Here is a 14,959-nt window from a genome sequence, read left to right on the forward strand (position 1 = left end):
TGCAGACACTTTCAATTGCAATCCTAACTTGCAACTTTCTCTCAGCATTTCTCTGTACTTGTTAATTAAATCCTCAGATCTCCTATTCTTATATATCAGTTCCAGTGTATATAACAATGTTGCCTTTTGTACCCTTTAAAGATGATAGCTGTACTACAACATCATCTACTTTAGCTCCCTGACAGACATACCAGGGAGAACTGCCTGGTATGTCTCCTTGGTATTCATAGGAGAACTGCCTTCAGAAGTTCTATGAATCAAACCAAAGTTCTTTGCTTTTCTGCTGAATTCTGAGGCATGATGTTAGTCTAAATTTAACTTAAAAACAACACACAAAACTAAGATATTGAAAACAATAACACTATGCTAATCCCACTTACTGAACAGCAGTAAAACTACGCACTTTTAGATTATGTACTATGTGATAAAGTCGCATTGTAATAACACATTTGTATTTCTATAAATTATAGTTTATAGACCTCTCCTGATTCTGATTTCATTGTTAGAAAACTATGCAGAAAATTTTGGAAATAAGTATAATGATAGCTTGTTTGTTTGTTTGTTATTTGGTTTTTAGGAGCATTAGCAACTAAGGCCATATTGCTCCGGAATATGCGGTGGTCATTCCCTGACCTTTCCGCATCCTCTGTATTTGGTGGTGATGGGCTCGAACCCCGGTCTAATCAAGAAGCGTGTGCTATGCACTGCTGCTCCTTCCCACCTGGCTACGGAGTCGCCTATAATGATAGCAATGTAGGTTCTGAGTGCTTTATTATTTTCAAACAATCCTGACTGGATGTTTAAAGAAGAGAAATTATTCTGCTATTTTGTACTTTGTTATTATTATTATTATTATTATTGTTGCTCTTATATTATTTCTCCCTGATTGGATGATTCTACTCTGTGAAGGGTACTGCTACCAAGTACACAGGGTGGTTGTAATATCTGGTGTTACTGTCGGTCGAGGAAATCTCTGACTATCCTACAGGTGTTCAGGATTGTGACTTTCTGGAGGAGTTCCTTGTAGGTGTTCTCTGGGAGATCTATTGCTGCTAGGCTGCTATGTAGAGTCTTTGATACCATACCAGTGGTTTACACAATGATTGGGATGCTTAATACTTCTTCCATATGCCACATCTCCTTGATCTCATATCTCAGGTTCGTGTACTTCCTAATTTTTTCCTCTTGGGTTTTCTGGACATTGCTAGTGGACATTATTATTATTATTATTATTACCAGCCACATGGTGCAAGGAAGCCTGAGGCTTATGCTGCACCAGCCTAGCCAAAAAAAAAAAAAAAAAATTCCTCGAGTTACTCTGAGAGAGAGAGAGAGAGAGAGCCAAAAGTAGAAGGGAATCACCAAGAAAGAGAAGAATGATGATATCCAGCTCAGGACTCTGGGTTTGCCAAGCCCATACTCACCAGATGTGAGCCCCTGGAGATTTTCAAATTCTTCATTAAAAAAAAAGTTATATTTAATAAGAGATGCAATCCATTGGTCAAGTATTGCAAAGCATCAGGCAATAGGTCGAGTATTGATATATTCCTAGGAAGATAGACCCAACTCCCAGTAACATCACTATAAGTGACAATTTTTCTAGTCCAATAAAAGCAAGATGAATAATACACTATTGCTCTTATTTAGACTATGACGAGCCAGAATAAAAATATCCAGTGCAGAAATCAAAAATATAACCTTAAACAAACAGAAAGATATAAGTTTACTTACTGGTTCACATGGACCACGACAAGTTCGAACAGTTGCTTGAAAGACTAATAAATTGGAATCTGGTATCTTGAATGCATAAAATTCAGCTTCTAGAGCACCATCTGGTGTACGATGCAAATCAGGAAAAACATACAAATCTACAGGACATCTGAAATACATATCACATTTTATTGCTAAAGTTTGTTAAGACTGAAAGCATTCAATTTTTAGTATTTTTTTATTTTCATAATTGAAAAAGTATTGAAATTAATACAAAAAAAAATTGTGTTCGTAGTGGAATTAGTCTGAAGTACAACCCTTGCAAAGCTGAGAGAACCTTTTAAACAAAGTCTAGAATTATTGGATTCTAATTGATCATGTAACTTCAAAAATTTAGTGCAACTACATGTAGTAGAACAATATTTTTTGCAACAAGTAAATCTCTCAAAAGGATATCTCTCAAAGTTTTATTTACAGACTGCAAATGTTCAGTAATATTCTAATTTTTATTATGTAGATGTCTGAAACATTCAATTCATAATATTCAAGATCTTCACACAGATACATTCCTTTGGATCACTGATATTTTAAGGAAGAGAAGGAATGTAATTCTAATCCTACATAATTCAAAAAAAAAGTTAATAAAATCTATTGAACTTGGCTACCATAGGAAAATGACCATGGCCAATCTAATGGTTAGGAAGCTGCCCATTCAGCTCACTTCTCACATCTTTGGAGAGAGGAACCCAACCTAATTAAACACCAATTCAAGAAGTTCAAGCTGTAACATAACCAGTTTTTCACACGTCCAGCTTCGTGACACCAGTAACTGTGTATTCTTGAAAAAACAACTGACTACAAACCTTCTACAATAAGACTGCGAAAATATTATAATAATTAGAGACCACCTAATTATTCAGAGTAAAAAATCTTCTTCCCTTTTGGAAAAGGGAAGCTGCACAAACAAATTGGCCACTAATAGGAAAATTCTAGTTTTAATCACTGAAATGAATTTCTTCATTTCATAACTCTGAGCAGCACTATGCCTCAGCATGACAATTCCATCACCATTAGTTGAATTAATCAAAAGCTTAAATTCATTTAATTTGTTTACTCCTGATATTAAATTAAGATTTGTACTTCATTGCTTTTGACAGCCCTTACAGTTACTTATAAGTGTCTTTCCATGTGGTCCTAGATTGCTAGTAGATGTTACTTCATTTACAAGTTCACTTTCACTGTTTAGTGTAACCAGTGGGTTGCACACAACTGCTCTTAGAGAGAGTTCAAGTGTAGCTATATCTCGTATCACTGACCTCAGCTGGCTGCATTGCCAACTTGCTTGACTGTTCATTGTTCAACCCATAATGTCTCATCAAAACATTGCACCTTGAAGAAACCCTTGCACCTCCTTTGCTGGCCAATCTGAGAAAAATTTCCTTCCTTAAGCCTTGTAGAGTCCCACTCAAGAGTAGAGTTAATCCATAAAGTTTTCCTCATGAAATCCCTTCTTCATGTCTGGACAGACTTTCAGACACAAGAACGATCTGTCCTATCTTACAACACTTTTTCAAAATGATATGTTTAATAAAAAAAACGTTATAGGAGTGATGGGCAGGGCTTATGCCCTTAGTTAAGAAGCACATAAAATCTAAGACAGGGCATCCAGTTTAGATGGGTGGCCAGTGCAATGTTGAGTCAGTTAAGGGAAAGCAAACATAAGCACTGGGAAAGCAAACACGAGAGTAGGAGTGGGCTATTAGGGCTAATTAATTTATTTTCTAGAAGTCACTTTATATTCCTAGTAACGATACTTAGCTTAATTTGAATTTAAATCTCTATCTAAGAGGAACTTAGATATAGATTTTTTAGGTTATTACTCAGTATCGGTAAGGGTATCCAAACCATGTGTTGGACAGGATTTTGCAGCTCCGGTGAACGCTAAGTTTTTAATTATATTCAGCCATTTTATTCACTTAATTGTTATATTAAATTATTTTCTATAAGTAGCTTATAGACTTAGTCAAGCTCCTTGGTTTATTTTGAATTTAGATAGCGATTTTGAAAGTTAATTAATATGTAGTGTCCGTAGATTTACCATTTGTAACTTGCCGCCATTGTTATACGATACAACGTATATCCCAAACTAGATACTGTAAGGTTTAAGGGAGGCAGCAATGGAAGTAAGCAAACCCTTAGCCATAATTATAAGGGCTTCCTTGGCCTCGGGGGAGATCCCCATGGTCTGGAGATGTGAAAATGTGACCCCAATTCATAAAGAGGGAGCAAAGGGTGACAAGTAATTACAGACCTGTTAGTTTAACTTCTCTTCTAGGGAAATTAATGGATGTACTGGTTAAAGCAGCACTACAGGATCATCTAGACAAGACTGCAGTTATAATTCAGACAGAGCATGGGTTTGGGTTTGTTAAGGGGAAGTTTTGTCTGACCAATTTGATTGGATACTACAATGAGGTCATAAAGGAACTGGATGCAAAAAATAATTTTGATATCATATACTTGGATTTCAGGAAAGCTTTTGTTACTGTTGCACTTGGAAGACTGCTGTACAAATTGGAGCCGTATGGCATTAAGGGCAAGTTGCCACAATGGATAAAGGGATGGTTGAGTGGAAAAAGACAGTGAGTGGTAATTAATGGACACTGCTCTTCATGGACTAATGTTATTAGTGGTGCCCTCCAGGGGTCTGTGTTGGGCCCATTGTTCTTTTCTGTAATTATCAATGAAGTTTATCAGGCTTAATGTCCACGTTTGCGGATGATACAAAAGTTGGCAGGGTTGTTAATGACACTAATGACAGTGCACTACTGTAACAGGATGTTGAAAAGTTAGGCAGATGGGCTGAGAGGTGGAAACTGAAATTTAACATTGACAAATGTAAAGTACTGCATATGAGAATCAGTAACCCCAGAGTAACGTATCAACTGTGTGGTACTACACTCAGGGTGGTAGAGAATGAAAAAGACCTGGGAGTAATTGTGCAGTCAGATATGAAGTTCTCTGAGCAGTGCAGACAGGCTGCCATAGCAGGTCATGGAGTCTTGTCAATGATATATAGGAATTTTGCTAGCAGAGACAAGGAGGTGATTATCCCTTTCTATAAGGCAATGGTCAGGCAACACTTGAGTACTGCTTACAGGTCTGGAGGCCTCGTTTTAGGAAGGATGTAGAATTACTAGAACGAGTGCAGAGTAGAGCTACAAGATTGGTGAGAGGAACAAAGGGGGTGCTCCTTCCAAGAAAGGCCAAAGTTCTGGAAGTTGCAGCATCTGGAGACTAGGAACCTGTGAAGTGATCTGACTGAGGTGTATAAGGCCTTCAATGGTTTGAGCGGGGTCAGTGCTGATGGGATTCTTCCGCTTGCTCAGATTATGAATCTGAGGGGGAGGACATATAATATTGGAGTTAATGGATGGGTGAAATGGGATGGTTTTTTTTCTTTTTTTTGTTTGTTTGTGCTATATAAGTGGACGTACATTTTTGCCGCTCCTGGAAGAGAGAAGTTTTTTCTGATTTATTTTCTGTTTTATTAGCTTAAATTGGCATATTAACTTATTTTCTAGAGTAGCTTTATATTCCTATTTATGATACTTAGATTAAAGTAACTTAGATAGAGATTTTGTAGGTATTACTTAGTATCGGAAAGGGTATCAAATACACGTGTTTACCGTTCGTAAAGAGCCGCCATTGTTATGCGATACAAAATATCCAGAAATAGATAGCATAAGCTTAATATAGTATAGTACATAATATTGTCAATTAATCACATAATTAATCTTGTTGAACTTCATTGTCAATTAACTTGTACTTTTAACTATACATATAACGACTTGGGTTACGTAACATAAATAATTAATAGTTAACTTGATACGGAAGTTATATAAATGGATTTCGTAGATAACACTTGATACTGAAACATAAATATAGCGTTAAAACTGTGTTGGGATATAAGTTTAGGGTTTTAATTTTGTACTGAAATTAAATCGAAATCATGACTCAGACCAGAGCAGCAAAGCAAAAGCCTCAAGCTAATGGGAGTGCTGTGGCTCAGGGGAGAACTGAGGGGGACAGTTGCCCTCTGAATCACAGCCTATTAAAATGCACTACTTGCTTGATGTTTGGGAGCAGTCGGGTACGGGACACGCTACTGCCATAGGGGATGTCTTTGTGTGTGCGCGCGATGCAAGGAGTATAAGGAAATCAGGCGACAACTCAGTGTTGTTATGGGCCTATATGAGAGCTTGAAGACCAGGGTGGATGCCCTCGAAGGATTAAAAGTGAGGGGTCCATCAAGCTCTCAGCTACCCACTCCAATGCCAGAGCTTGCACTTGGTCATCACACAACACAGCGGCAGCCTCCAAGGCAGAATGCACTGGTCCTAAAGGAACTAGTAGTTGTTTATGACTCTATTGTCAGTGGTTTGAGCGGGGTCAGTGAAACGGGAAACGGGAAACATGCTTTGTAAAAAGGATAGGTGGAACAGGAACAGGGTATGTCTGCCAGGGGCAAAGGTTGATGACGTTGTAGAGCGGACATCATCTTTTAAGGGCACAAAAGGTGATATAGTTGTACACGTTGGCACTAATGATATTAAGAATAGGAGACCGGCAGAATTACTTAACAAGTACAGGTCACTGTTGAGAAAAAGCCGTGAATTAGGGTTGAATTTGAAAGAGTCTGCAATTCTGCCCAGACACGATAGGAGGGAGTATATGATGAGAGCCCTGTCGATCAATTCGGCCCTGAAAAAAGATTGTGCAAGGCTCAAGGGGTAGAATTTTTTTCAGCCTGGTCTGTACTTGTTAACAGGAGAGACTGCTTCTACAGGAATGGGATATACTTAAATAGAAAGGGTGCAAGAATGTTTGCTGATGCTATCGAGGCAGTGTTAGGTTGGCGGAAAACTGCTAGATTGGGGGGGATACAAGGACTAATAGATTAACAGTAGCCACTGGCAGAGGTGAAAGTGATTCTTGCACTGCTTCTATTGGAATGAGCCGCAGCCTGGAAAATAAGATGCAGGATATTTCAGAGACTGCTGGGAATCATTGGGGTACAAATAAACACATGGGTTGTGTTAGGGTAGCTAAGAAAAAGAACAGGTGCATGTATACTTGCGTGTACACCAATGCTAGGAGTTTAGTAAATAAATTTGATGAATTTGAGGTATTGCTCAAAACATCAAAGGCAGATATTGTGGGGATTTCAGAGACGTGGTGTCACACAGATATAAGATAAGTTCTTTGAATGCAGAACTGGAATTTGGGGAATACAATGTCTACAGAAGGGATAGACAGGATAGGAAGGGAGTAGGGGTTATGCTATTAGTTAAGAAATACATAAAATCCAAGGAAGTGAAGCTAGTCGACATTGCTGGACAGTGCAGTGTCGAGTCAGTTTGGTGTGACATAAGCATTGGGAGATCAAAATTGAAAGTAGGAGTGTGCTATAGGCCTATTGATTCTGATGAGTATAATAAGAAACTGTACAGGGAAATAGAGTGGGCCAGTAAATCAGAGAGTCTTATAATAGAGGATTTTAATTTCCCAGATATTGACTGGAATTTGGGGGCTGGTCACTCACACACTAGCAAGGCTTTTTGTGGATTTATTGGATGATTGTTTTCTACATCAGCATGTTCGGGAGGCAACTAGAGGGAGTAATACTCTTGATTTGATTATCAGTAGTGATACTTCATGCATTAAGAATTTTCAGGTAAATGAACCGCTAGGTGACAGTGATCACAGTGTGCTGAAGTGGGATTAACTCAAAGAGGTAACTACCATTAGGGGTAAAGGGAAGGGTTATTGCTTTCGTAAAGGCGACTATGATAGACTTAGACAGTATTTAAATTCTATACAGTGGGACCAACTGATGATGTTACCAACAGCAAATTCAAAATGGGAAGCATTCAAAGAACTTATCTTGGAAGCTACTAGGCTTTACATACCAACTAAGAAATATTGTTCAAGGTTTAGGCCTAAGTGGATGTCAGATGAACTAATGAGACATATGGCAGAGAAGAAAAATGCAACAAACCAAATGAATATTTTGCATCGACATTCACACATGAGGAGTTATTCAGCGAGGGGAATGCCAGAGCTGTATTTAACTCTGGCAGTAAGCTAGATAGTCTTGTAATAACTGAGAGTAAATTGGAGGAGAAATTGTTGAAGATAAACACAAGAAAGGCACCTGGGGTGGATGGGATCTATCCAGTTATATTAAAGGAGGCAGCAAAGGAAGTAAGCAAACCTTTAGCCATAATTATGAGAGCTCCTTGGACTCAGGGGAGGTACCCATAGACTGGAAATGTGCAAATGTGACCCCAATTCACAAAGGAGGATCAAAGGCTGACACAAGTAATTATAGAACTGTGAGTTTAACTTCTATTCCAGGAAAATTTATGGAGGCACTGGTTAAAGAAGCACTGCAGGGTCATCTAGACAAGACTTCAGTTATAGCTCGGACACAGCACGATTTTGTTAAGGGGAAGTCTTGCCTGAACAATTTGATTCGATACTATGATGCAGTCACAAAAGAACTGGATGCAGGGAATAACTTTGATATTATATACTTGGATCTTAGAAAGGTTTTTGATACTGTTGCACATGGAAGACTGCTGCACAAATTGGAGCAGTGTGGCATTGGAGAAAATTGCTGCTATGGATAAAGGGGTGGTTGAGGTGGAGGAGACAGAGGGTGGTAATCAATGGACACTGGTCATCGTGGAGTAATGTCATTAGTGGAGTCCCTCAGGGTTCAGTGTTGGGTCCATTATTGTTTTCTGTATTTATAAATGATATTGATGATGGTATATCAAGCTTAATGTCCAAGTTTGCAGACGATACAAAGGTTGGTAGGGTTGTTAAGAACACTACTGATGCTATGCTGCTGCAACAGGATCTGGAAAGGTTGAGCAGATGGGCTGAGAAGTGGGAAATGAAGTTTAACATTGACAAATGTAAAGTGCTACATATGGGAAACAGCAACCCCAGAGCAACGTATCAACTCTGTGGTACTACACTGACAGTGGTAGAGAATGAAAAGGATCTGGTGATAATTGTGCAGGCAGATATGAAGTTCTCTGAGCAGTGCAGACGGGCTGCAAGAGTAGCTCATGGTGTCAATGATATACAGGAATTTTTCTAGCAGGGATAAGGAGGTGATTATTCCCTTGTATAAGGCAATGGTCAGGCCACACCTCGAGTACTGTATACAAGTCTGGAGGCCTTATTTCAAGAATGATGTAGGGCTGCTGGAACGAGTACAGAGCAGAGCCATAAGGTTAGTGAATGGAACAAAGGGTTGCTCTTACGAAGAAAGGCTTAAGTTTTGCAAATTACAGTGTCTGGAGACTAGGCACCGGAAAGGTTGTTTTGTTGTTTTTTGTTGTTTGGTTTTTAGCAGCATTAGCAACTAAGGCCATCTTGCTCATAGAATATGCGGTGGTCATTCCCTTTCTGCATCGTCTGTATTTGGTGGTAACGGGCTCTAACCCTGGTCTAATCAAGAAGACCGGTGAGGTGATTAGACAGATGTGTATAAAGCCTTGAATGGTTTGAGCATGCTCAATGCTGATGAGATTCTTCCTCTTGCTCAGAATATTCACCTGAGAGGGCATAAATTCAAATTGAGGAAAGACAGATGTAGAATAGATGTCCGGAAATTTGCCTTTCGCCAGCGTGTAGTTGGTTGGTGGAACTGTCTTCCATTCCTTGTTGTGGAAGTTGATAGCCTAAATAAATTTAAGGCTCAGCTGGACAGGTATTTCGAACGAACGGAGGGGTGAAGTGGAAGTTTTTTTTTTTTTTTTTGGCTGATGCTGCATAAGCTTGCTTTCTTGCATCATATGCCTCTACTAATGCTAATGCTAAAATCCTTCTGACATCCTTTTGACGAAAGACCACAGGAGGCATTGAATGGAGTGTGTTGGAAATAGTGTGAGGTATTTTACCAAGATCATTAATACATGAGTTAGAAGAGAAATGGGATGCTAGCAGTTCAGTTTTTTCCTTGACTGAAGTGACAACAGAATCATCTGATTTGGACAGAGTTGGGAGCAGAGATGGGCAAAAGTTGCGGCCAATAGCTTTGGCAAGAGACCAGAATGCTTGGCTACCATTAGGGCAAGAAGCAAGTTTTCTACTCTTAGCCTGATCAAACTCTAGTTTGTACTGATTAATAACTGTTTTAGAATTGTTTTGAGCTTTGGTGTAGGCAGAAAATGAAAATGAAGAATTAGAAACAAGCCAATTACGATATGCGACGTTCCTCTCTTGAACAGCCCTAGCACATTTATTGGATAACTAACGTTTAGATAAAAGACGAGATTTTATAGTGGAGTGTGGGTTAAAGGATTCCATTCCTGCAAGAATAATTTCACTGACACGATCTGAGGAAACGTTGACATCAGAAGTTTTGAAACAGTAATCCAACCAAGGAAAAGAAGAAAAGAAATCTTGCAGGTCATCCCATTTACATTCTGGTAATGGCAGCCAATACAAGGTTGGGAATAGCCACGAGATAAAGGTCCCAATTTTTTTCTTGTTCACCGATCTTGCAGTGAAGTACAATGAATATGCAACTTTTGTGGCATTGTATATTTTCTTTCTCTGTGTTTTTGGGGTTAAGTGTCCACAAATATAGCAAAAGTTGTCTGGGTAATTGATGCAAGTCTGTGCTTTGTCTTCTCTATTTTAACAATGCATTGACCTAAAAACAGTAAAGGCAATTGGTAATTTGAACAGGAGGTGCATTTTTGTAGCGTAGTTTATCATGCACTATATATTGAACAGTTGAATGGTGTAATAAAATTAATAAAAATACTGACTAATATATAGGTTAGGGCAAAAGCATCATTTTAACATAACCATCTACCGAGGTAGTTAAATTAATTAACACAGTTGGCATTGTTTTGGTTATATCTGCTATTGTGAGTATCTTCACAATGAGTTGCTATGGTATTGTACTACCTCGAATAAGTAACACTTCACCTGTGGAGAAGACTACTCTTACTTACTTATTCTCAGTAGTCTTCTCCACTGATTAAGTGTTACTTATTCAGTGTAGTATGATACAATAGCAACTCATTGTGAAGGTATTCAAAATATGAGATATAACCAAAACAATGCCAATTTAATTAATTAATTTAACTACCTTGGTAGATGGCTATGTTAAAATGATGCTTTTGCACTAACCTATATATTAGTCATTCTACCTCATCTTTGCCCTTAAATATTTTATAAAAATACTGACTTGTCTGGAAAATTGTATCAAAATCAAAATATACTATATTGCAAGAACAGTAATGATGTACTTGCTTAACTTTTAGTCCAATAAATAAAACCACCCAAAAGTTAATAGGCTTAAAAATTGTATTTCAAACAGTAATGGTATCTTTGTACAGAATCCATTTATCTATCTGTATCTTAAAACTGAGACGTGATACGAAATTTTTATGATTGATTTTAAATTCTATACATAAAACTTGACCAGAAACAACCATTGATATGCTGGAAAAAAAAATCATGTTGTATAGGGTTATACTTTTGTGCAGTTGCTTTGATTTTTGCAAGGATGAATCATATGAAGTAATAATTGCAGACACTTTCAAAAACATTTCAGCTAAAGGATCTGTGATCTCACTAGGATTAGAAAGGTCTTGTCCTTCCAACTGAAAACTTTTATATAAGAATCCATACAAAAAAGGTATTATCCCTCTCTATTCCTTACTTTACGTGCCAGATTTTCATAATTCTATAGCTTAGCACAAATTGCTCTTGAAAATAATAGCATGAAAAGTATTATTAGTAGTAGTAGTAGTTGTATCAGTGGCAAATGATGCAAGAAAGCAAACTTATACAGCATCATGCAAAAAAAAAATAAAAAACTTCCCATTTCACCTTTCCATTTCCTCCCAATAGTCTGTCCTAGTTCTTTGAATTTATTTAAGTTCTTCACTTCCACAGTAACAGATGGTGGTGTTGATTATTGGAACAATAATCAACACCACCATCTGTTATTATTGGAACAATAATCAACCACCTGCTGGCTGAAGGCAATCTTTGTCAAATCTATCCTGCACCATCCTTCCTCAATTCAAATTTATGCCTCTTCATGTTTTGTAGTCTCAACAAGAGGAAGAAAGCCATCAACATTCAGCTTACAAATTCCATTCAAGGCCTTAAGCACCTCGATCAGATCTCTTTGCAGGTGCCTAGTCTCCATATGCTGCAATTAGCAGAATTAAAGCCTTTCTTGGTAAGGCAACCTTTTTTCCCCTTCACCAATCTCTGCACCTGTTTCGGCAGATCTACATCATTCCTAAAGTGAGGCCTCCAGACCTGTCTACAATACTCAAGATAAGGCCTTGTACAAAGGGATAATCATCTCCTTATCCCTGCTAGGAAAGTTTCTGCATATCATTTACAAAACCCAATGAGCAGTCCTGGCAGCATGTCTGCATTGCTCAGAGAACTGAATATCTGACTACACAATTACTCCCAGATTTTTTTTAATTTTCCACTACTCTAAATCTAGTAGCACAAAATTGATGAGTTACTCTGGGATTACTGCTATCCATATGCAGAACCTTACATTCATTAACATTCTACTGCCATTTCTCAGCCCATTGAACCAATTTTCCTAGATCTTGTTGCAAAAGCTCACATTGATTACTGTCGTTAACCATCCTACTAATCTTTGTATCATCTGCAAACTTGGACATTAAGCCTCATATGCCTTCATCAATATCATTAAAAAATACAAAAACAACAAAAGGCCCATCACCGAAACCTTGTGGACTTCAATAATAATATTAGTCCAAGAAGAGCAGTGTCCACTGATAACCATGTTCTGTCTTCTCCCACTCAGCCATCTTTTTATCCCTAGCAGTAACTTGTACTTAAACTATATAGTATTGGTGTAAATACACCATAGTTAACCCATATATTTGAACTACGTATGTAGCATAGAGGGCATCATTTTAATTGTATCTCATAATGTGGTTGCCTTCACAATGAGATAGCTACTATTGCATTACTTCAAATAAATAACGCTTCTCTAGAGAGAAGACTACTGTTATTTATTTTCAGCGGTACCACCACCCAGATGATCGTTTCGAAGCTGTGCGGCTTCATCATCAGTGGGCGGGCAGGTACCCAGGTAATACAACAACCCTTGTACTTAAAGCAACACTGCTCCAATTTGTATAGGAGTCTTTTATGTGCAACACAGTATCAAAAGCTTATCCAAGTATATGATATCAAAATTATTCTTTGCATCCAGTTCCTTTGTGACTGCATCATAGTGTTGAATCAAATTGGTCAGACACGATTTCCCCTTAACAAACTCCACGCTGCATCTGAATTATAACTGCATGCCTGTCCAGATGGTCCTTGCATTACTTCTTTAGCCAGTGACTCCATTATTTTTTCTGGAACAGAAGTTAAGCTAACAGGTCTATAATTAATTGTGTAACCTTTTGATCTCACTTTGTGAATTGGGGATACATTTACATATCTATTGAATCGCATACAGGGCAAGTCCATGGGGACTTGCCCTGAATCCAAAGATGCTCACATAATTATGACTGAGGGATTGTTTACTTCCTTTGCTGCCTCCTTTAATATACTTGGATAGAGCTCATCCATCACAGGTGCCTCTTTTATGTTTAGCATCAACAATTTCTCTTCAACTTTCCTCTAAGCTGTTACAAAATCACTTAGCAGCCTCTTAAAGTTTAATAAACTTCTTGCATCCATTTCCCTAAAGAATTCCTCATGTGTGAATATAGATGCAAAATACTTATTCAGTTTGTCACAACCTGAGCAGGACCATCGAAACTTAAACCATGACTATCACGTGGACCAACGTTAGCCATTCTCTTTACATCAATAAAGAAGTCTTTGCTGTTTTTCTTTGCATTCTTTGCCAAAGATTTATCATAATCTGCTTTGGGCTGTCTAACCTCCTTGGTGACTTGATGCAGACTAGTTTATATCTTCCATAGGTGTCTGTATCACCTAATGATTTATATGCATCCCATGCATTTTTATACTCTGACAGGTGTCGCATGTCTGTTAAAGATCCAATGAAGGATAATCTAGTTGCTGCTATGGATAAAAGGATGGTTGAGTGAGAGAAGACAGAGAGTGGATATCAATGGACACTACTCTTCGTGGATTAATGTTATTATTGGAATCCCCCAGTGTTCGTGTGGGGTCCATTTTTGTTTTCTATATTTATCAATGATATTGATGAAGGTAAATCAGGCTTAATGTTTAAGTTTGCAGATGATATGAAGGTTGGCAGGGTTATTAATGACAGCCCGTTACTGCAACAGGATCTAGAAAAGTTGGGCAGATGCACTGAGAGGTGGCAATTGAAGTTTAAAATTTACAAATGCAAAGTACTGCATATGGCTAGCAGCAACCCCAAAGTAACCTACCAACTGTGTGGTACTACACTCAGCTTAGTGAAGAATGAGAAAGACCTGGGGGTAATTGTGCAGTAATATATGAAGTTTTTTCTGAGCAATACAGACAGGCTACCAGACCAGCACATGGGGTCTTGGCTCATATCTGGTGAGTATGGGCTTGGTACACCCAGTATCCTGAGGTGGATATCAGATATCATCATTCTTCTCTTTCTTGGTGATGCTCTTCTACTTCTAACTCTTGTTCTCTTTTTCTCTCTCTCTCTCTCAGGGTAACTTAGAAATTTTTTATTTTGGTTGGTGCAGCAAAAATCTCAGGCTTCCTTGTACCATTTGGCTAATAATAATAAAATATAATATAATTTTGCTAGCAGGGATAAGGAGGTGATTATCCCTTTGTATATGGCAATGGTCAGGCAACACCTGAAGTACTGCATACACGTCTGGGTGCCTCATTTTACATAGGATGTAGAGCTGCTGGAACACGTACAGAGAAGGGCAACAAGATTAGTGAATGGAACAAAGGGTTGCTCTTACGAATAAAGGCTTAAGTTTTGCAAATTAAAAATTACAGTATACTAAGTAAGACTAGGCACTTGTGAGGTGATCTCATTGAGGTGTATAAATCCTTGAATGATTTGAGCATGCTCAATGCTGATGGGATTCTTCCTCTTGCTCAGAATAATCACCTAAGAGGGCATAAATTCAAATTGAGGAAAGACAGTTGTAGGATATATATGCAGAAGTTTGCCTTTAGCCAGCGGGTGGTTGATTGCTGGAACAAACTT

The 14,959-nt window shown here is 38.1% G+C and overlaps 1 protein-coding gene across 1 annotated transcript in view; it reads right to left on the bottom strand.

Annotated features, from left to right (window-relative positions):
* The window catches only part of nompA (no mechanoreceptor potential A), a 672,626-nt gene that overhangs the window by 240,991 nt on the left and 416,676 nt on the right, over positions 1-14,959 (bottom strand). The window contains exon 12 of the mRNA XM_090385870.1: positions 1,732-1,879. Coding sequence (XP_090241996.1) covers positions 1,732-1,879 — 148 coding nt within the window. The remainder of the gene's footprint in view (positions 1-1,731; positions 1,880-14,959) is intronic.

This window comes from Mastigoproctus giganteus, chromosome 12 (genome assembly GCF_048544385.1).
Source record: "Mastigoproctus giganteus isolate SK-2022 chromosome 12, ASM4854438v1, whole genome shotgun sequence".
Classification (NCBI taxonomy): Eukaryota; Metazoa; Arthropoda; class Arachnida; order Uropygi; family Thelyphonidae; genus Mastigoproctus; species Mastigoproctus giganteus.